Source organism: Grampus griseus, assembly GCF_964374135.1.
Source record: "Grampus griseus genome assembly, chromosome: 15".
Lineage (NCBI taxonomy): Eukaryota > Metazoa > Chordata > Mammalia > Artiodactyla > Delphinidae > Grampus > Grampus griseus.
Window position 1 is genome coordinate 79,634,132 of NC_139009.1, and position 20,237 is coordinate 79,654,368.

The 20,237-nt window shown below is 48.5% G+C and overlaps 1 protein-coding gene across 1 annotated transcript in view; it reads left to right on the forward strand.

Annotated features, from left to right (window-relative positions):
- Window positions 1–1,313: 1,313 nt before the first annotated feature.
- FER1L5 (fer-1 like family member 5) overlaps window positions 1,314–20,237 on the forward strand; it is a gene marked incomplete at both ends in the record, with an annotated part of 48,227 nt that continues 29,303 nt past the window's right edge. The window contains 14 exons of the mRNA XM_082672774.1: window positions 1,314–1,398; window positions 3,597–3,649; window positions 4,238–4,329; window positions 5,021–5,129; window positions 6,161–6,215; window positions 6,675–6,784; window positions 8,733–8,861; window positions 10,034–10,096; window positions 10,840–10,890; window positions 15,785–15,815; window positions 16,493–16,608; window positions 16,839–16,962; window positions 17,388–17,440; window positions 18,652–18,720. Of these exons, the coding sequence (XP_082528900.1) occupies window positions 1,314–1,398; window positions 3,597–3,649; window positions 4,238–4,329; window positions 5,021–5,129; window positions 6,161–6,215; window positions 6,675–6,784; window positions 8,733–8,861; window positions 10,034–10,096; window positions 10,840–10,890; window positions 15,785–15,815; window positions 16,493–16,608; window positions 16,839–16,962; window positions 17,388–17,440; window positions 18,652–18,720 (1,140 nt within the window). The remainder of the gene's footprint in view (window positions 1,399–3,596; window positions 3,650–4,237; window positions 4,330–5,020; window positions 5,130–6,160; window positions 6,216–6,674; window positions 6,785–8,732; window positions 8,862–10,033; window positions 10,097–10,839; window positions 10,891–15,784; window positions 15,816–16,492; window positions 16,609–16,838; window positions 16,963–17,387; window positions 17,441–18,651; window positions 18,721–20,237) is intronic.

Below are 20,237 nucleotides of genomic sequence, written 5' to 3' on the forward strand. Positions count from 1 at the left end.
GGGCCTCTCACTGCCGTGGCCTCTCCCATTGCGGAGCACAGGCTCCGGACGCGCAGGCTCAGCGGCCACGGCCCACGGGCCCAGGCGCTCCGCGGCATGCGGGATCCTCCCAGACCGGGGCACGAACCCGCGTCCCCTGCATCGGCAGGCGGACTCACAACCACTGCGCCACCAGGGAAGCCCTGATATACCTTTTAAGGTATATTTTTCTGTACAAGAATCTTGAATTTTATGCGGTCAAATCTATCCGTCTCTTCCTTTTCCTGGGTTTGCCTTTTGTGTCATACTTAGTTTGGAAAATTATTAACAAAGCAACAAGCATTGTGTTGTGTTTACATTTCAAGAAAAACTGTCAGGAAGTACTTTTTAAACCTGCTGAAAGCAGTCCTAACACCAAGATCACACATTCAGTTTTTTTGGGTTTTTTTGCTCTAAAACATACCCATGCAGGTTTTAGAATGGGTAGTAAGCTTACTGCTAAATTGTTTCATCAACAAATATACTTTTTTAAAACATCTATTAATTTTCACGCTAACTATTGGATAAGGTATAATTTATATAATGTTCAACCCTAAAGCAGAAAAAGCTTAGGGACAAGAGCAATGACCCCGTTCCATCCTCACGCTGAGAGGCCTTGAGGGCAATTAAGGGCAATTAAGCAAGATAATATGTCAGTGAGATTTTTCTTTAACCTTACAAACCCAGCTGGCGTAAGAGCTCATTGATGAGAAAGCCAGTTTCTGTTGGTTCAAGAGAGACTCATACCTAGACTCACGTTTCCTTTAGAGAAAAGGAGGCCTAAATGTTTGCTGCCACATTAGGAAGGACTTCTGAAACACCACTGAAATCGTCTTTGATTTCCTTATTTCTTTTCTCAGCTCACCTCCCTTCTCTATTTTCTCACCTAAACTGTGTGACTTTGGCAATGATTCACTCCAGATAACTTGCTTGTATAAAGGGCAGATATTATCCTTCTACCTGATCTTGAAATCAGAAGGACAGTAAGAACGAGAGAGAAAAGAGAACGGAAGGAGGAAGTGAAGTTCAGCCAAACTGGTTTGTTTCTACAGCCCTGGGCGCCTCAAGCCACTGGCTTCGTACTCTGTGATTTCTTCTTCCTTCCATTCTCCTCATTCCTCTCCAGAACCAAGAACCACCACCCAAGAACCACTGACCTTTGTGACATCACCTCTCTTGCTAAGCAACACACTCGGGACCTTCCTTACCCCCTGAGCCCTGGGAGAAGCTTTGGACCAAGTTGCTCCAAGAAGGAAGCTTTGCCAGAGAAGGACGGAGGGAAGTAGGTGGAAGAGATGCTGCGGCTTGTCGTGTGGTCGGCCAAGATTAGCCCACCCCTGAGCCCCCCACCCAGACCCTGCGTGTCCGTGTACTTCAGAGGTGAGAGCCAGGAGCCCTGAGAGGCAACATACGTTCAATGAAAAACTAGATTTATCGGTGCCCTACTAGGTAAAAATGCCCTGTGTCACAGAAAGGTGAGGTAGACACCGTCTGGCTCTTTCAAATTTATCCTCCTTGTTGCTATTATTTCTCTTAGTATGACTCCTCTGCCTCCCATTTTTTCCGGAGAATGACTACTGGAGAAAAAGAAGTTGAATACTGCTCAAGTTTCTTCTATGAACTAGGGCTGTGCCAAAAACAGGTTAAAAAAAACCCAAGTACCTGCTTCATAGGATGGCTGTGAGGATTTGAAAAGATAATATACAGACAGGTCTTTGTACAACTTCTAGTAATAACTGCTCAATTGGATGAATTACTTTTATAATCAACAAAGTTTCATCATAAACGTAATGATTTTTGATCCTCACAACAATTCTATGAGGCAAGTTTTATTGTCTCAATTTTTCATAGATAAGGAAAAAAGTCCAAGAAAGGTGGGAGGGGTGGTGTAAAGGATTTATGAGAGAAAATGAAAAAGGTTAAGTGTATCTATATAACAAAGAGCTGGGAACAAAAAGGGGAAAAGGGAAAAAAAGATGAACAGTCTGTTGGAGGAGAGAAAGGGGGTGGACACAGGCAAATGAGGTTTTCCAGGAAGTGTGGGGAGTGAGAAAATTGGGACCAAGAGAAAATAGGACACAGTAGTTTCCAAAGGAAATGAGCGAAGACTGAAATTCCTTAAATTTTTTTCTGGCCTGTGAAACCCTGCTTGCTGAGTATGCTATCACTCAGAGATGGAACACTCAGGACTCCAGGTGCACAGGGTGATGTAGGTTTATGTCCCCAGTTTGCGGGTTGAAAGAGGTGTAGTGGAGGTTCAGCATGTCTTTGCCCTGAAACTAATTTTATGGTGAGCCGGGGAACAGTCTGATTCCGAGCCATCTTCCCTGTCACCTCCCAGGCATTGTCCTTCTCCTCCTAGAAATCTCTCTTACAAAGATGTCTACAGGGCTTCCCTGGTGGTGCAGTGGTTGAGAGTCCGCCTGCTGATGCAGGGGACACAGGTTCCTGCCCCGGTCCGGGAAGATCCTGCGTGCCGCGGAGCGGCTAGGCCCGTGAGCCATGGCCGCTGAGCCTGCGCGTCCAGAGCCTGTGCTCTGCAATGGGAGAGGCCACAGCAGTGAGAGGCCCGTGTACCGCAAAAAAAAAAAAAAAAAAAGATGCCTACGACCCAGAATCCTGGGTTTGCCCCCAGATTTGCCTACACATTTTTATAACTGAATGTTTGTTTGAAATCTTTTATTCCTTTTTCACCTGTCGTTTCCAGCCCCGCTTCCCCCATATACCATCCCCTACAGTGTCCCCCTTTCCCACTACTGGACAGGCACAGAGAGTCCCCTGCTTCTCCCCCCACCCCCGACTGTCTCCTCTCTCTTCTCTCTCACACACATTCTTTCCTTGGGAAGAATCTCAAATTTAGCAATTTCGAGGTTCTTTGCAGGGCTATAGACTGTTCTTTGTTAAAGATATTTCTGGGGAAGGCATATTTTAGTGGATAAAGAGCTGTCAACCCATTAGAGATATTTTGGGATGTATTAGGGTACACTAGCTTTGCTCCGGTCACAGCGGAACCCTTAAATCCCAGTGCCTTAACACAACAAAAGTTTACCTCTTGCCCACACCAAGGGCTGCATCGACTGTGCAGATCAGGCAACAATCCTGAATGACTCCTCCAAACAGTAGTTTAGGGACCAGCTGCTCTTTGCTTGTGGCTGCAAAGTCACCAGGTACCACCCAGCAGATGGTGCGAGCGCATGTGGAGAGTGGGGAGGAGAACGGAGACTCTCATGGGAGAGTTTGGGAGCCAGTCCAGGCTGTGGTGAGCAGGGATCCCATACTCGGTTGGCCAGAATGAGTCACACGGCCGCACCCGGCTGCAAGATGGCTGGGAACTATGTACCCAGGAAGAAAATGAAATGAACACATAACATTATCTGACACATGGGGTGATGTCACTCTTATAAAAAGTGAGAAATTTTGAAATCTCCAGAGTAGGAAAGAATCAGGGCTGTATCACATCTGCCAATGTAGACTTGATGTTTTCTACATCTAGATAAGTCCTACCCCTCTTTGCTCACTTGAACCTAGACTTTGAAATATTTCCTACCACTAATGCCGGCCCCTTGGTGTCTTTGCAGATGTCCAGAGGACAACTCATGAGGTGGAAGGCAATCACCCCATATGGAACGAGGTAAAACACATCAGGCAAGCCCAGATGAGGCAATGACAAGCCCCACAGCGAGGCTGGGTCCAGACCGTGCCCAGAAGTCTAGGGAGGGGACAGGGAGCCTCATCAGCCTTTCCCAAGGCTGGAACATCGTGCCCTGCAAGTAGCCTCTAAGCTGAGAAGGCCGTGCAGGTCTCGGGGCCATAGCAGCTCTTGGCCCATCTCACCCACTCTGGGGATGGACCCATCTTGTCCAACCGGGCCGTCCTGATGTTCCCAGAAACCTGAAATAGAGACAGGGCTCCTTGTGTAGGATCCCCTCTCATCTCCCATCCATCCATGTCCCCCCACCCAGTCCCCAAACCCCTTAGCTACTAACAAGCCCACAATACTGCGTAACTCCCACAGTTAAGCTGTGGGAGCCCAGGTAGGTTACCTGGTCCCTTGGTGAGGGTAGCAAATGCCATCCTCTTAGGAAATTAGACTTGAGGGATATTCCTCAGTTTGAGAGAAACACAGTGCCAGCCCGTTCCCTGTATCTTTTCGAATTTCCTAGGAGGATGGAAAAGGGAGGGGAGAGGGAGGGTGTTGACCTGTTTGTGCCTCCCACAGACCCTCATCTGGCACCTCCGGAACCGCCCCCTGCAAAAGGACTCTTTCCTGCAAGTCACCCTTCGGGACATGGGCTCAGTAAAGAAGGAAAGGTAAGGCAGAGAGAGAGACAGGAGGAGCCTGATTCTCTGACTGAAGCTACGGCAGATGCTGCGTCTGTAACTCACTCAGATGCAAGGACCAGAATCCACTCCAGACAGCTAATGCAAAAAAAACAAAGGTGGGGTGTGTGTATATGAAGGCTAGGTATATAGATGGACAGATCGACTAGAACTAGGAAACTGGGGACCCAGGGACAGTTCTGTCTCTTCTGAAGGCACAGAATCTCAAATCTCTTTCTCTCTGCCCAACCCTGGCTTCTCATCACAGCCCCATTCTAGTGCCTCACTGAGACTGGGGCTATGGCATCCCAGGTCAAAATGCCCAGGACAGAGAATCTGACTGGCCCAGCTTTGGTCAGGTGCCCACTTCCTGGTCCAATCAGCTGTTACTTGGCACAGGTCCCATTCCGGAGGCGTGTGGGTGCAGAGCTTCTGGGAAAAGGCTGGGCAGGGCAGAGCCAGTAACTGGGGTGCCCACTGTCCAGGAAGCCCCAAAGCCAATTCCCAGAGAGTTGAGAGCCCTCTGGTGGATGCTCCCAGTCAACAGCATCCTTCCTGAAGCCTCGGTGGGCAGCACAGCTTCGAGGAGAGAAAGACATCTCGGGATAAAGTCATGCCTGGGACGGAGAAGGACACCATTTCCTCTGGCTCAGGAGCTCACACCTGCTCTTTGTCTCCCCAGGTTCATTGGCCTGGCCACAATACTGCTCAAGCCCTTGGTGAAAAAACCAAGTGAGATCCTTTTCGTGAAGGACCTGACCCTGCTCAACCATTCCATGATGCCCACAGATGTGAGTCAGGCCCTAGGAAGTGTGTGTGGAGGAGTGGGGGCAGCTGGTGAAGCTGAGCTATCCACTCCAGCAGAGTGCCAGTGTGCCCCCAACCCAGAGAGCACTTTCTGCCCTGCGGGGGACCCATCACACTTCCCATCATCTCCCCAACTTCCCCGTGCTGCCCTCCATCCACCTACCCACATCTCCACCCTTCGTCCACCCATTGAGATTGAGTGTTCAGTTGATTGTCCACTGGTGTCAGCAACTATGCAAGGCCTGGGATACAAAATTGGATGAAACCCACATCTGTTGTCACTCTCGGTGACAAGTGCTCCAGCACGTGTATATTGGGGTCAGTGAGCTATTTCACTGAGGTCAGGAGAGAATGAACAATTCCACTTGGGAGGAAATGGAAGGCTTTACAGGGGAGGTGATTAAGATGTGTGGAAACACATGAAGACCAACCAGATGAGAACAAGCAAAGGTGATTTATTCAGCGCTTGCTATATAACAAGGGAGTCAGCCACCATCACTTGGTTTTGACAGAGATTCAAAGGCAGGCAGAGGAGTGGGAAAGCTTTATGTTTAGAGCACTTAGGGAGTGTTTAGGGGTCGATTCTGATGATGGTCTGGAGGATGGACAGTCAGTGAGAGTGCTTGCAGGCAGGAGGTCAGTTAGGTGTTTGCTGGAGTTCCCACATGAGGTCATAAGACATTGGGCTTGGAGGTTAGCATCAGTGGTTCTAGACTGGTCTCAAGTCAACCCTCTCTCTCCTCCCCACCCTGCTGCATCCTCTTCTGTCACCACCACTAATGTGTGCCTCCTGTATTCTTCAAACCCCATCCATGGTAACCCATTGCTCTCTCCAGTTTATAACCTCCCTCCATCCCAGACCGCACAGGCCCCCATGGTGTGGTCCTGTGCCATGGCCAGCATCACTCCACCCGGGAAGACTGGGTGTGGCCCCTGCCAGGCTGGACCAGGTTCCAGTGCTATGATTTGGCCGAGGACTGCAGGATCTTACAGCTCCCCTGCCTTTGCTTTGCAGTGCACTCTCACCCTACAGGTGGCCCTTATGACCCCCAAGGATATCGAGAAGATAGGTATGTACTTCCATGGGACTAAGCCCTGCATTTCACCAAGCATAGCTGGATGGGCTCTTGGGGATCTTGGAGACTCAACCACTGAGCCCTACAGAAGGATAGTGACCAGGTTAGGGTCTGTAGGCCAGATCTCCAGACACCTGCCTGAGGTCACCTGTCCTCCCAATGTGTCCACTTGTCGTCTGTAGACAGAAGACCCAGCCTCCAATGGGCTGCAGAGATAGGCAAGGATGGCCATTTCCAAGGGCCTCCATATGTAGAGTGTGAGGCCCAGGGTTGCCCATGGTGGGTGGAGACCATGGGAATGTCTGGGGAGGATATGTGCCCTTGTCAGGGCCTCTTGGCCGTGATTTTAGTCAGGAGCTGGTCACTGGGGATAGAACACTGAAATGGGGGAAATGCCTCCAAGTCTCCTGAGCCCCAGCCTCTGAGAGCCCGCAATGGACTATGTTTCCCCAGGCGATGAAGACCACCTGGCCATAATGGCACAAGAGGTGGCCAGGCAGCAACGGATGTTTCCCAGCTCCGCTGTACACAAGGCTCTGTCCCCAAAGCCTCAGCACTTCCAGGTAAGGCCGTCCAGGGTGAAAGCCCATGTGATTTGGCCGACACCCTCACTGTGTTCCCAGGCCATCCTTGCCTCTCCACAAGGTCATGGAGGAAGGTCAGGGCTTCAGATTGGTCTCCAGGTCCTCAGATCTTCACCACATCCTCTGCCCCTCCAGGGGCCATTCTGGGAAACTTCTGCGTGTGGCTGAGGCTGGAGCCAGCTCCAGGGAGGCAACAGGAAGCACTGAGGGCAGTGCACACCAGGCCCTGGCCATGCTGGGAGACAGGGCTGAGGCCTGGACCCTGCCCTTCAGGAGGTGGCAATACAAGGCTAGCCTTCGGCAAGGAGAAATGAGCTGAACAGCAGAGGCTGAGGAGAGTTCGAGGGGATCCCTGGGAAGCTCCAGGGATTCTGGAACCCCCATACCATGGCTTACCAACTTACTTCTGATCTCTAGCCTGTAATCTAACGTTTCTGCCATGGTTGGAGCTGCTCCCCAGCCAGCCACGTGCTCAGGAGACTGGGAGTCATCCTTGGCTGCCCCTCCTCCCCCCACCCCCCGCCCCGCATCCAGTCAGTGGCCAAGTCCTAGCTCTTCATATCACCTGGCCGCACCCATTTCTCCATTGCCTCTTCCATCCCCTGGTCCCAGACAACATCATCCCTTCTCTGGACCACCTTGAATAGGCTCCTCCCAAACTCCCAGCCGCCAGCTCTCTCCTGTCCATTTTTCAGTCCAAGTGGTCTTTCCAAGACGTCATTCTTGGGACTTCCCTGGCAGTCCAGTGGTTAAGACTCCATGCTCCCGAAACAGGAGGCATGGATTCGATCCCTGGTCAGTGAACTAATACCCCGCATGCTGCATGACGCGGCCAAAAAATAAATAAAGTCCTTCTTATCATGCCATGCGTGTGCCTAAAAATGTCCTTAAAAATGAGGACTCCCAATGTTTTCAGGACATAACTCAAACTCCTTACGATGGCTTCCCAGGCCCTTGATAACCCAAGCCTGGCCCCCAGGCCACTCTGTCCCCTGCCCCTGCCCCGCCCCGCCCTGCTGTAACATCCTGCACAACTTACAGTCCCCACTCTCAAGACTTTCTCCCCAGCCACCAGGCCTTTGCACGTGCTGTCGCCTCCTTTGGAGAACATTCCCTCTCCCCATTGGCCCTGTCCCTCTTCACGAGGCTAGCTGGCCACAGGATAGAAGGTCAGCGTGCCCAAATCACTACCCTTCCTATGTACTAGTGCGTAGGGCAAAGTTCTGACGTGAGGCCTGTTTGCCTGGTTTGACCACTCTTGTCTCTGATGGTCAGGTAGCTGCATGTGTATTAATCCTTGAAGGGCCCCTGGACTTGATGGAGACACAGGAGGCCTCATGGAGAATGGCCGGATCCATGGGCTGGGCTGGGAGAGCTGCACGCTGTTACTACCTCTAGTCACGACAGGCTCCCACGACTGTGCCCTGCCAGCCGCCGCCATCTCCAGTTCCTTCCCCTGGGGCCTTAGCCTGGATCTTACGGGCTCTTCTCCCTCCCACCTTCTAATTCTAGGCTCAGACTTCATCGTCCCTTTACTGAGTGTCAGGAAAGTATATAAAAGCAGAAGAAGAAATCACAAATCAGAGATCAAATCACAGATCATAGATTCAACTGCACAGAACTTTAAAATGTTCGATTCCCTAAAAAGATCGCAGACAAACATAAAAAGACAGCAAACTGAGAAATGTTAGACTTTATTCTGTAACAAGTCCCTACCACTCAAGAAACACCCAAGATGAAAAGGGCAAAGTGGAGGCGACAGTTCCCAGAAAAGGAAAGAGGAGGAACCATGGCCTTCCCAGGGCCCATGGGGTCGCTTTCTATCCACAGTAGATGTTTCTTATCAGAACATATTGTTCTTCTAGAGAAGAGTCCCCACTGGGGAAGGGGAGCCCAACGTCAAGTTCCCCTGTTTGCTCCTCTGCAGGTCCGAGTGAAGGTGTTTGAAGCCCGGCAGCTCATGGGCAAGGACATCAAGCCGGTGGTGAAGGTGGTCATCGGAGGCTACCAGCACCACACGCGGATCAAGATGGGAAATAACCCTTTCTTCAATGAGGTGGGCAGCACGTGCCCTTCAGAGCCGAATGGGGGCACTAGGGCCAGGAGGGCCAGCCAAGGATCGGGCATTTCCTGCCGGCAGCCAGCAAGCTTGCTCCCTGACATGGGTGCTTTCATTTGTTTGTTCCACGAACTCTTACTGGGCATGGAGGGCCAAACACTGGGCTTGGCACAGGGAATAGAGAGCGAGTAATTCCGAGCCCTGCATGGGGGGAGCCAGTGGTCTGTGGGGGGCCTCCCGCATATGTGAACACATAAAGGATGACAACCGGGCAAGACTGCAGTGCACAGGGATTGCAGCCGCGAAATGCAGGCCCTCTGTAGCCCTGGCCACTGCAGAAGCCCCACCTCATAGCATCTGACACAGTAGGAACTCAATTAACATGCGCTGAATTAATCGATGACTAGACCACCAAAGAAAAGATAAAAGCACGGTGGAGCAGGGGTTGGAGAGGACTCTGAAAAGGCAGGATGGGGAAAGATAATTCAGGAAAAAGGAATAGCGTTCTCAGAGGCCTGGAAAGGAGAAGCAGCAGGGCTGTTGGCAGAACTGTAGACACGGGTGTAGTTGGAGGGGAGTGGTCGGAGGTGAGCCTTCAAAACGCCCTGGGGCCCCGTCATGGACGGGACTTGGGAGCCATGGAGGGATTCAAGCAGGAGAGTGACAGGGCCCGGTCTACATCTGGGGGAGGAGGTTCTGGCTGCAGCAGGGAGTGGGGTGCAGTGGACCGAGAGGGCGATCTTTTTTTTTTCGGCCGCGTTGCTCAGCTTGTGGGAACTTAGTTCCCTGACCAGGGATTGAACCCAGGCCCTCGGCAGTGAAAGCGCAGACTCCTAACCACCAGACCGCCAAGGAATTCCCAGGGCGATCTAGAAAGAAGCGGGGGCTTGAATCTCCATCCCAGGGCAGTTAGCTGGGCCTTGGTCTGCTTCTGACAAGTCCTCCAGGGATCCCTTACCCCACCCTTTGCTGGATAGAAAACCCCTCCAGGACCTGGCAGGCCTCTGCTTCTGTGGGAGGAGTGGTAGGTGGTAGTGAGCTGAAAGCCATTGAAATGGGTGAACAGCGGGGCAGAAACCTGCTAGTCTGAGGCTTCAGGCTTGCTGAGTCCCTGGGGGACGTGGTGGAAGGAATGTCTCCTAAACACACCCTGACTCTCTCTGCTTCAGATCTTCTTTCAGAATTTTTATGAGGCTCCTGCAAAATTCTTCGACGACACCATCTTAATCCAGGTGAGGTGCTGGACAGGGTGGGTCCACTTTCTTGTCCCACCTCAATTCTGGAAAGTGCGTCAGCCCCGCATCCTTACCTGTAGAGCTAGAGTCACATCAGATGGTCTTTCTGACCCCAAGGCAGCACCTCTGCCACCTTCTTTATCCCGGCAACCAGACACTCCATTCAATCATTCATCCATTCATTCATTCATTCATTCAACAAATGTTATGGAAGGCCAACTGATAGGTCCTGAGCTCAGCTCCGAGGTGAACACAGCAGCCCTTTCCCATGTGCCAGTATTCTCATGCCACCCTTCAAATGTCCCCTCAACATGGGACATCCCTTTCTCCAATCAGAGGGAGCCCGGTAACAATGGTGAGCATGTATTTATCAAGTGCTTCCTATGTGCCCAGCACAGGGCTGAGGAGAGCAAGACTTCTCCCTTGAAAGTTTACATGTTCTTGAGAAATAGCCAGGACAGCATGCAGGGGAGAAAGTTGAGTGCAACAATTTGCTTTGTGGAGATCAAGTGAATTGTCCTCTCTGATCGATTTCCTCATCTGTAAAATGGAGCTGCAATATATGAACTTCACAGGGCTCCTCTGCGAATTAAATGAGAAAAACTACGTGGAAGTGTCAGCCATTAGGAAGCACTGAGTAAATCCTGGAGAATCCAGATGTACCCTTATGATTCCTCCCATGGGGCTGGGGGAAATTGGGCTTGTGAATAACTGAGATCTTTCTGGAAACTCCCCTGCAGGTGATGAATTCCTCAGTGATGAGATTCAATGCAGAGATCGGGAGATTCCAAGTGAGCACTGGATGGAGGAGGCGCGGTTTGGTGAAACAGTTACAGTGACCCACCCTGGGCTCTATGTCTAAGTCTAGGGGAAAGGATTTTGATGCTACAAGATCCAGATTTGGATCCACCTACCAACTGGGTGATTTAGACAAGTTATTCGGAGCCTCTACTTCCTCATCTGTAGAATGGGGATAATAATATACTCAACCCACAGGGTCGTTGTAAGGATTAAAGTATGTAACATTTATGAAAGCGCTGGGTGCCACGTTGAATCCCCCCATACTTATGACACTGTGGAAGCAGAGGACTCAAAAGGTCAACCAAATTGCTGGAGAAACCTAGAGAAAGATTGCTGCCTATGAAGGCAAGAGTAAAAAGATTTGCTTTGGGAAAGACCCAGGTTGAGAAGTGAGGAAAGTTCACACGGTCATGAAGGGCTAAACTAAGATTCTCCAAATCCAGGAAGATCAGGAAAAGCTAGGGTTGCCAGATTAAATACAGGATGCCCCGGAAATTTTGAATCTTAAACAACAGGTACTTTTAAATATAAGTATATCCCCAGTATTTCATGGCTCCTCATGAAATATTGCTTGGGACCTACGTATACTAAAAAAGTTGGCGTTGTCCGAATGCGGGTTGGAAAAGAATTTCCAGACGTAAGGCAGAATGTAAAGAAGACAGAATTTATTAGAAGGAAGGGTCGCTGCTAGAACAGAGGGCCAACTTCCTAGTAGTCTGGGAGAGTCGAGCCCAAACGTGTGCTATTGATCAGTTTTTATAGCCAGAAAACAAAGGAATGGTCCGAGGTGAAATTTTCCTTTACCAATTGGTCGCGGCACATACACCTTCCTTCTATAGGATGGGAGTGGGACAGGGCAGATGCCTTTCCTTATTTGGGACAGGTCCCATCGCCCAGGCGGGCGTCGCCCAGGTGGGCTCAGGAATTTCGTAACCATCGTAACATGGTAGGGAAGGTGATTAAGAGTCTGGTAGGGGGGTGTACCGCTGAAACTTTTTCAGGCAGGGTCGTCCTTTGTCCTTGAAGCACCATTGTCCTTGGACCACCACATTGTTTATCTGTAACTCTAATTTAAGCTGCCATCTGTATTTTCATTTGCTAAATCTGGCAACTCATGGAAAAGGGCCCAGCCCTTGGGAAAGGCAAATTTAGGGCAAATCAAAGTAAAGTTTCTTTCTCACTACAGTACTTGTAATAAGCACAAAAAGGGTCATGACCTGCCCCTCCCCCACCTAACCCTCAAGGAAGCAGCACAGGTTTAGAAATTAAGAGATTCTAGAGAGGCTAGGTAGCAGGAGGTCAAAATGTGCTTTTTTTTTTTTTTTAACATCTTTATTGGAGTATAATTGCTTTACAATGGTGTGTTAGTTTCTGCTTTATAACAAAGTGAATCAGTTATACATATACATATGTTCCCATATCTCTTCCCTCTTGCGTCTCCCTCCCTCCCACCCTCCCTATCCCACCCCTCTAGGTGGTCACAAAGCACCGAGCTGATCTCCCTGTGCTATGCGGCTGCTTCCCGCTAGCTATCTATTTTACGTTTGGTAGTGTATATATGTCCATGCCACTCTCTCACTTTGTCACAGCTTACCCTTCCCCCTCCCCATATCCTCAAGTCCATTCTCTAGTAGGTCTGTGTCTTTATTCCCATCTTACCCCTAGGTTCTTCATGACTTTTTTTTTTCTTATATTCCATATATATGTGTTAGCATACGGTATTTGTCTTTCTCTTTCTGACTTACTTCACTCTGTATGACAGACTCTAGGTCCATCCACCTCACTACAAATAACTCAATTTCGTTTCTTTTTATGGCTGAGTAATATTCCATTGTATATATGTGCCACATCTTCTTTATCCATTCATTTTGACAAAGGCCACTGTGCGACTTCCAGACGATGACCGACTGTTGAATACGTTTTAGAGGTCAGGGAAAAACCTGAGCTTTTAAAAATATATATATTCCTTTTTTGGAAAATTTCAAACATACACAAAAGTAGAGAGAATGGTATCATGAATTCCCCCATCCCCATCACTCACCTTCACCAATTCGTTGTCAATCATGTCATCATGTTTTATCTACACCTGCCCCCTCCCTCTCCCCTACAGATCTTTTTTTCTTTTTTTATCCCCCTACAGATTTTGAATCAAATCTCAGACATCATTTTATTTTTAAATATTTCATTACCTATTTCTAAAACATACAGATTTTATTAAGCATAACCAAAGACGATGACTACATCTAAACACCTTTTTATAATTCCTGGAGAGCACTAATATCTAGTCAGTGCTCACATTTCCCTAATTGTCTTGTGAATTCCATTTACAGTTTGTTCAAATCAGGATCCAAACCAGGTGCACACACTGCAGTTGGTTAAAATGTTACGTTTAGGTGTATTTCATTCAGTCGGTCCTGCCCCCTAGTTTACCTTGCCATTTATTTGTTGAAGCAACTGGATAGTTTGTCCTGCAGTTTTCCCTCAGTCTGGATTTTGCTGGTTGTACCTCCAGGGGATCAGTTCTCACATCTCTCTGCCCAGGTATTTCCTATCTATAGGCTAGATCAGACTTGGGTCAATTATTTGGCAAGATGATGTCACCAGGAGACACAGAACGACTGTTGGTCTCTTTTTATGTTGTTAAGAGCTATTGATGATCACTGCCTAGATCTATGGCTTCGTTAGAGGTGACTGAGTTTCATTTTGGTTTGTTTTCTTCTAGCTTTATTGAGGTACAATTGACATACAATGAATTATACTATTTTATTTTATCAGGATCTTAGTCCCCCGACCAGGGATTGAACCCGGGCCAAGGCAGTGAAAATGCTGAGTCCTAACCACTGGACTGCCCGGGAATTCCCTATACATATTTTAAATGTATAATTTCATGTTTTAAAATATGTATACAACCATGAAACCATGATCACAATCAAGGTAATGAACATATCGATCGTATCTATCACCCTCCAAAGTTTCCTTGTGCCTCTTTGTAATTCTTCCCTCTTCCCCCAATCCTTCCTGCTCCCACCCCCAGACAACCACTGGTCTGCTTTCTGTAACTACACATTGCTTTGCATTTTCTAGAATTGTATCCAAATGGAATCATACAGCATGTACTTTATTGTTGTTTGGCTTCTTTCAATCAGCGTAATTCTTTTGAGATTCATCCATGTTGTTGCATGGATCGATCGTTCATTCCTTCTTATTGCTGAATAGTATTCCATTTATGGACATACCACAGGTTGTTGATCCATTCATCTGCTGATGGACGTTTAGATTGTTTCCAGCTTGGCACTATTAAAACAAAGCTGCTGTAACACTGATGTATAAGTCTTAGCATGGACCTATGCTCTGATGTCTCTTGACTAAATATGTTAGAAGTGAAATGACTACCTCATATGGTAGGTGTGTGTTTAACTTTTAAAGAAAATTCCTAGCAGTTTTTTCCCAAAAATTCCAGATAGGTTCTACCATTTTATATTCCCACCAGCAGTACATATTAGAGTTCCAGTTGCTCCACATTCTTATGCAAACTTGATACTGTCCATCTTTTAAATTTTGGCTCTTCTAAGTACGTGTGGTGGTATCTTGTCGTGATTATAATTTACACTTCCCTGATGATGTTGAGCATCTTTTCAAGTATTTGCTATCTAACTTCTTTGATGAAGTGTCTGTTCAAATCTTTTGCTTGTTTTCATTGGGTTGTTTGTTTTCTTACTATGGAGTTTTGAGATTTTCTTATATATTCTGGATACAAGTCCTTTATCAGATAAATGATTTGGAAAAATGTTCTCCCAGTATATCACGTCTCCTTTCATGTTCTTTTCTTTCTTAAGGGTTCTTTTTTTTAAAAAAAAAAAATAAGTTTATTTATTTATTTTTGGCTGTGTTGGGTCTTTGTTGCTGCACGTGGGCTTTGTGGTGAGCAGGGGCTACTTTTCTTTGTGGTGTGCGGGCTTCTCATTGTGGTGGCTTCTCTTGTTGCAGAGCACGGGCTCTAGGCACACAGGTTTCAGTAGTTGTGGCACGTAGACTTAGTAGTTGTGGCACACGGGCTCTAGAGCGCAGGCTCAGTAGTTGTGGTGCACAGGCTTAGTTGCTCCACGGCATGTGGGATCTTCCCAGACCAGGGCTCGAACCCGTGTCCCCTGCATTGGCAGGAGGATTCTTAACCACTGTGCCACCAGGGAAGCCTTCTTTCCATTTTCTTAACAGTATCTTTCAAAGAGCAGAAGTTTTACATTTCGATGAAGTCCAATTTATCAAAAATTTCGTTTATGAAAAAAAAAAAAATTTCGTTTATGGGTTGTGTTTTTGTTGTTGGATCTAAGAAATCTTTGCCTACCTAACCCAAGGGGCTGACTGAGCTTTAAAGCAGGCCTACATACAAAACTTGGGGCTTGCTCTATGCACCCTTCCAAGGGTGGCCTGAATGTTCTGCGCTACCTTGCCCCACACCACCTTCAATCCTGTACTGCACCCCTCAGGCCTCAGGGAGTCAAAAACTGTCTCCCAGGGCAAAGGAAAAACCCATAGTCTCTTTACCAAGTCTTCCCTTGAGCATCCTCTTCCCCAGGACAGGAGACACCTTTCCCCAACCCCCAGGGGTAGGGAAGAATAACGCTGTGTTGGCCAGCAGTGCTGGTGGTGGTCAAGAATCCTTTCAATCCAGGCCACCTCACTTACTAGTTGTAAAACTTCGGGCTCAAACTCAGTATCCTCCTCTGTAGAGTGGAGGTGATAATGGCCTCCACTATGATAGTGGCCCAACTTCCAGGTCATTGTAAAGATTAAAGGAGTTAGGGTGGAACAAGTGCTCGTATTGTCGTCAGGTTGGCTGGCTGGAGGCCCCAACTAATCCTTGCTCTATTCTTGTCTTTTCAGACAGATATTGGGCTCATCTACAACTCTCCAGGTAGGTAGCCGTTGTTGGAAATACGTGTGTCTTCTGAGAAAAACCAGGTCAGGTGTTGAAATCATCTCAAAATCCCTGTATGTTCAACACATGGGGGGAGAGTATTAGAAGGTGTGAATTATTTTCTGTGCTTAACATTTTACTGTACTTCATGGTATTTTATCTTGTTTTATAATAGCGTCTTTCTCCACAAAAATCAAAGCATCTCTGTGGGTCAAATGCTAATTTTTTATTGCAGCCTTGGGTTGAATTTCTATTTTTCTATGCCAGGGTTTGAATTTTGTGGCTGTTGTTGTTTATTTTATTTCTTTTAATTGAAGTATGACTGATTTACAATGTGTGGCCAGTGTTTGAGTTTTGAGTAGACCTGACCATAACATACATGCCAGGTTGAGGTTGGGACTTAGGGTTGGGGAAAATATTTGCCTCTCTCAGACCAGGACAGTAACAACTATAAGTTCCCTGGGTGGGAAAGGAGGGTCCCTACTTCCTAAAGGCAATAGCGGGCAGCTTTTGCTTAAAGGTAGGAGTGACTCCCATTTCCCCCTGCCCCTGGCTGGGAACCAGAATATATGAGGCACGTTTCCACACCCGTCTCCTACAGAAGCCAAGGCTGGTCTCAGGGAACAAGAATAGAGACTGGGGGCTGGTCTCCCATGGGCCCTCTGCCTCTCCAGGTCACACACTCCTGAGGAAATGGCTTGGCCTCTGCCAGCCAAATGAACCCAGCCGTGGTGTGAGGGGCTACCTGAAAGTCACCATCTCTGCCCTCGGTGTGGGAGACCAGGCACCGGTGAGGCTGTCCCCCCAACACCCCAGGAACATTTCCTACCCTGGCTGCTTCCGTGGGGTCCCCCGTGGGCCCCCCAAGAGGCCCCTGCTCTTCACATGCTTTCGTTTGTCCACTGTGTCCCTTCAGCGTTGTCCATCCCCACCCCAACCAAGCGGAAGGTTGGGGAAGCCAAGTCTGCTGGCCGTGACCTCCCTAAGACTCTGACCCTATTAGCTCTCTGGTCTCTCCAGGTAGATCAAGAGCTGACCTACAGGGCTGATGACACCGACATTCAGATCTTCCAGTCATCGGTGGTGCCCATCAATGTGGCCTACTTACAGCTCTTCATCTACTGCGCCGAGGATCTCCGCCTCAGTCCGTCAGGGCGGGGGAGGGGCTCACCCCGAGGTTCCCTAGCCGGTGGCACTCTGGTTTCTCCTGGGGCTCCCCAGTTCCGTCTTGACACCACGATTTGGGGTGGGGGAGAGAGGGAGGCTGAAATCTGCCAAGAATGGTTTTATGAAGGTCCCTTTAAAATGGGCCACGTGCCCCTGCCCTGTCTTTGATGCCCAGATGCAGACTCAAGGTTCCCTATGCCAGGCCCCACCCCCGCTGCTGTTGTGTGCCAGGACACACAACAGCACATGGAGACAGGGTGGAAATGGGAGGTGTCTGCCCAGGCGGCACCAAACCAAATCATGGGGGAGGGTTTTAAGTTGTTCTGTCACTTCTCCATTTCCTTCTCCTGAAAAAAAAAAAATGCTGCTATCTCAGAAATCTTTTAACTTCTTTGCTCTTAGAGAAACACCACTCAGTGAGTCCTATGTTGGAGGTGGAACTAATTGGGGAAAAGGTAAGTGTAAAAATGGTCTGAGACTTAGAGAAATTGGCACCTAAAAAAAAATGGTGTGGAGGAAAAGTGGCCAGGACCCCAGGTGTTGTATCCCAGTTCTTCCATTTATGGGTGATATGATCCCACTGGACCCGGGCCTCTGTGAAGGTGGAGGCCATGGCTTAGTCAGCCTGTATCCCAGAGCTGTGCCCAGTGCCCTGCATAGAGAAGATGCCCACCGAAAACCAAACATCCAAATGCACGGATGAGTGGACAAGTGGATGAAACAACATGCCCGCAAATGCACAACATTGAAACTGTCACTGTCCGCTTTGGACCTCAGTTTCTTCATCTAGAAGTTGAAGGTTCTGGGCAAGAGATTTGCTGACATTCCATGAACCTCTATGAACATATGGTAGCATTTTCCAAAGGGTGTTGATGGATGTTATGTGCAAAGAAAAGATCGCATGTTCAAATCTGGGGAATGCTGGGTTAGATATGTTTCAGAATTCACCAACCATCATTTCCACCATATTCTACCTATTAGAAGAAGTCATTAAATCCAGTCCATACGTGAGGGGAGGGAGGTTAGTGTCCGCCTTTTGAAGGGGAGAGTATCAAAGGGAGGTGTGGACATAGTTTGAAGCCACTACACTGAGTATTTATTTCCCAATGAGTGGTTTAGGAACCCTGGAAGTAGGTGAGATACTGTTGGGTGGTAGAGGCATACATTTTTTCAAAAATTTTAGTATTTCTGTGTTTTTCTTAGAGTGTATGAAAAAGTTTAAGCAGTTCAACTAACCCTTGGTTTCACTGACACGGTTGCTTAGAGTAAGGCTAGGTTTAAAAATGAAGTCAAGTGATGTTTTAGAAAGGGGGATACCATCAGCATTGTTATTGCTGACTTTTTATTGGGATCTTAGAGTTTATCTAACAAAATCTATGTGTTTGCACTGATATAATAAAGTTAGTAACCCTGTATCTATTTAAAAGTTAATTGAAAGCTGATTTAAGGGAAAATATGAAGGAGTCTGGATCTAGGTAGCTACTCAAAGGACCAGAGTTGTAGCGGATGAGAAGTTGTCAAAGTGTCTTTGGACCAGGGATTCCCATGACCAGCCCTGTGCTGCAGACAGGTTCACCTGTGGGCTGGACCGGAAGGGCTGGGAGGTGAGGCCAGTGGAGGGAGGAGGGGACAGGCTGGCACTGACACTGCTTTGGGATGTTCCCAGCTCAAGACACACGTGCGGATGCAAACCGAGAGCCCGATATGGAACCAGATCCTGACCTTCCAGATTCAGGTATTGCTGTGCCATCACACCTGCCCTCTTCCTCCTGCACCACAAACAGAAGGGGGTTTGGGTGTTTGTGGGGGGGTGTGGATGGAAGGTAGGGGCCACGAAGCACGGCGGGAGGGGGCGGGGACTCTGCCTGATAGGGGGCATGAGGAAGCCCAAGACATATTACAGAGAACCTTACTTGAAATGAATGGGGGGAATTTCCTGGCAGTCCAGTGGTTAGGACTCTACGCTCCCACTGCTGAGGGCCTGGATTCGATCCCTGGTCGGGGAACTAAGATCTCACAACCAAGTGCTGTGAGGCCAAAAAAAAAAAAAAGGGAAACCAATAAATGACCCAGATGATTTCAGCTAATGATCAAGGAGGCTAGGTTAAAAAAAAAAAAAGAAATGCGGCTTCCCTGGTGGCGCAGTGGTTGAGAGTCCGCCTGCCGATGCAGGGGACGCGGGTTCGTGCCCCGGTCCGAGAAGATGCTACGTGCCGCGGAGCGGCTGGGCCCGTGAGCCATGGCCACTGAGCCTGTGCGTCCGGAGCCTGTACTCCACAACGGGAGAGGCCACAACAGTGAGAGGCCCGCGTATCGCCAAAAAAAAAAAGAATGGACCCCACAACTGAACTTTCCAGAGAACTTAAACGTGCCCTTTCACCTACATAAAAAAAAAAAGCAATCACTTTCAAGACTCATTCTAAATTGTATTATGCATTTTCTTATCTCCTAGGCAATGCGCCCTGAATATAATTATAGCTCTTTGTTGACGGCTTAGAGGCACTACAGGAACACAGCTGCATGCTGGCTACATGTAGTGTGGGGCTGTTTGTTCCCACATTAAATGGCCCCAACATGCTCTTCTCTGTGGGGTTCTGTAGTCTGATTTCTAAAGCCTTTCAGTCCTTCTCAGTCACCTATCAGCGGTGTGGATGTCAGTTTTCTCCAAGCCCTGGGAGAGCCTTGATTGCCTTTTGACTCCACGCCAGGCTTCTAAGAGCTGTGTGTAAAATAAGGGTATGCAGTGTGAGAGAGAACTTGGGCACTCCCATAAGTGAGAGTGTACAGAACTTTGTGTGGCATCTGTCTGGCTACCCAGGGAGTGTTTTGCTTTCCTTATACCTACTTTACATTTGTGTGACGTGAAATTAGCTACCCTTCTGTGGACCCTCCTCCCTGCTTCTCGTAGAATCTTCTGCCTCCTCGTGAGTCATCTTTTTTTTTTTTTTTTTTAAATTTACTTTTGGCTGCGTTGGGTCTTCGTTGCTGCGCACGGGCTTTCTCTAGTTGCGGCGAGCAGAGGCTACTCTTTGTTGTGGTGCATGGGCTTCTCATTGTGGTGGCTTCTCTTGTTGTGGAGCACGGGCTCTAGGCACGCGGGCTTCAGTAGTTGTGGCACGTGGGCTCAGTGGTTGTGGCACACGGGCTCTAGAGCGCAGGCTCAGTAGTTGTGGCGCACAGGCTTAGCTGCTCCGTGGCATGTGGGATCTTCCCGGACCAGGGATCAAACACACGTCCCCTGCATTGGCAGGC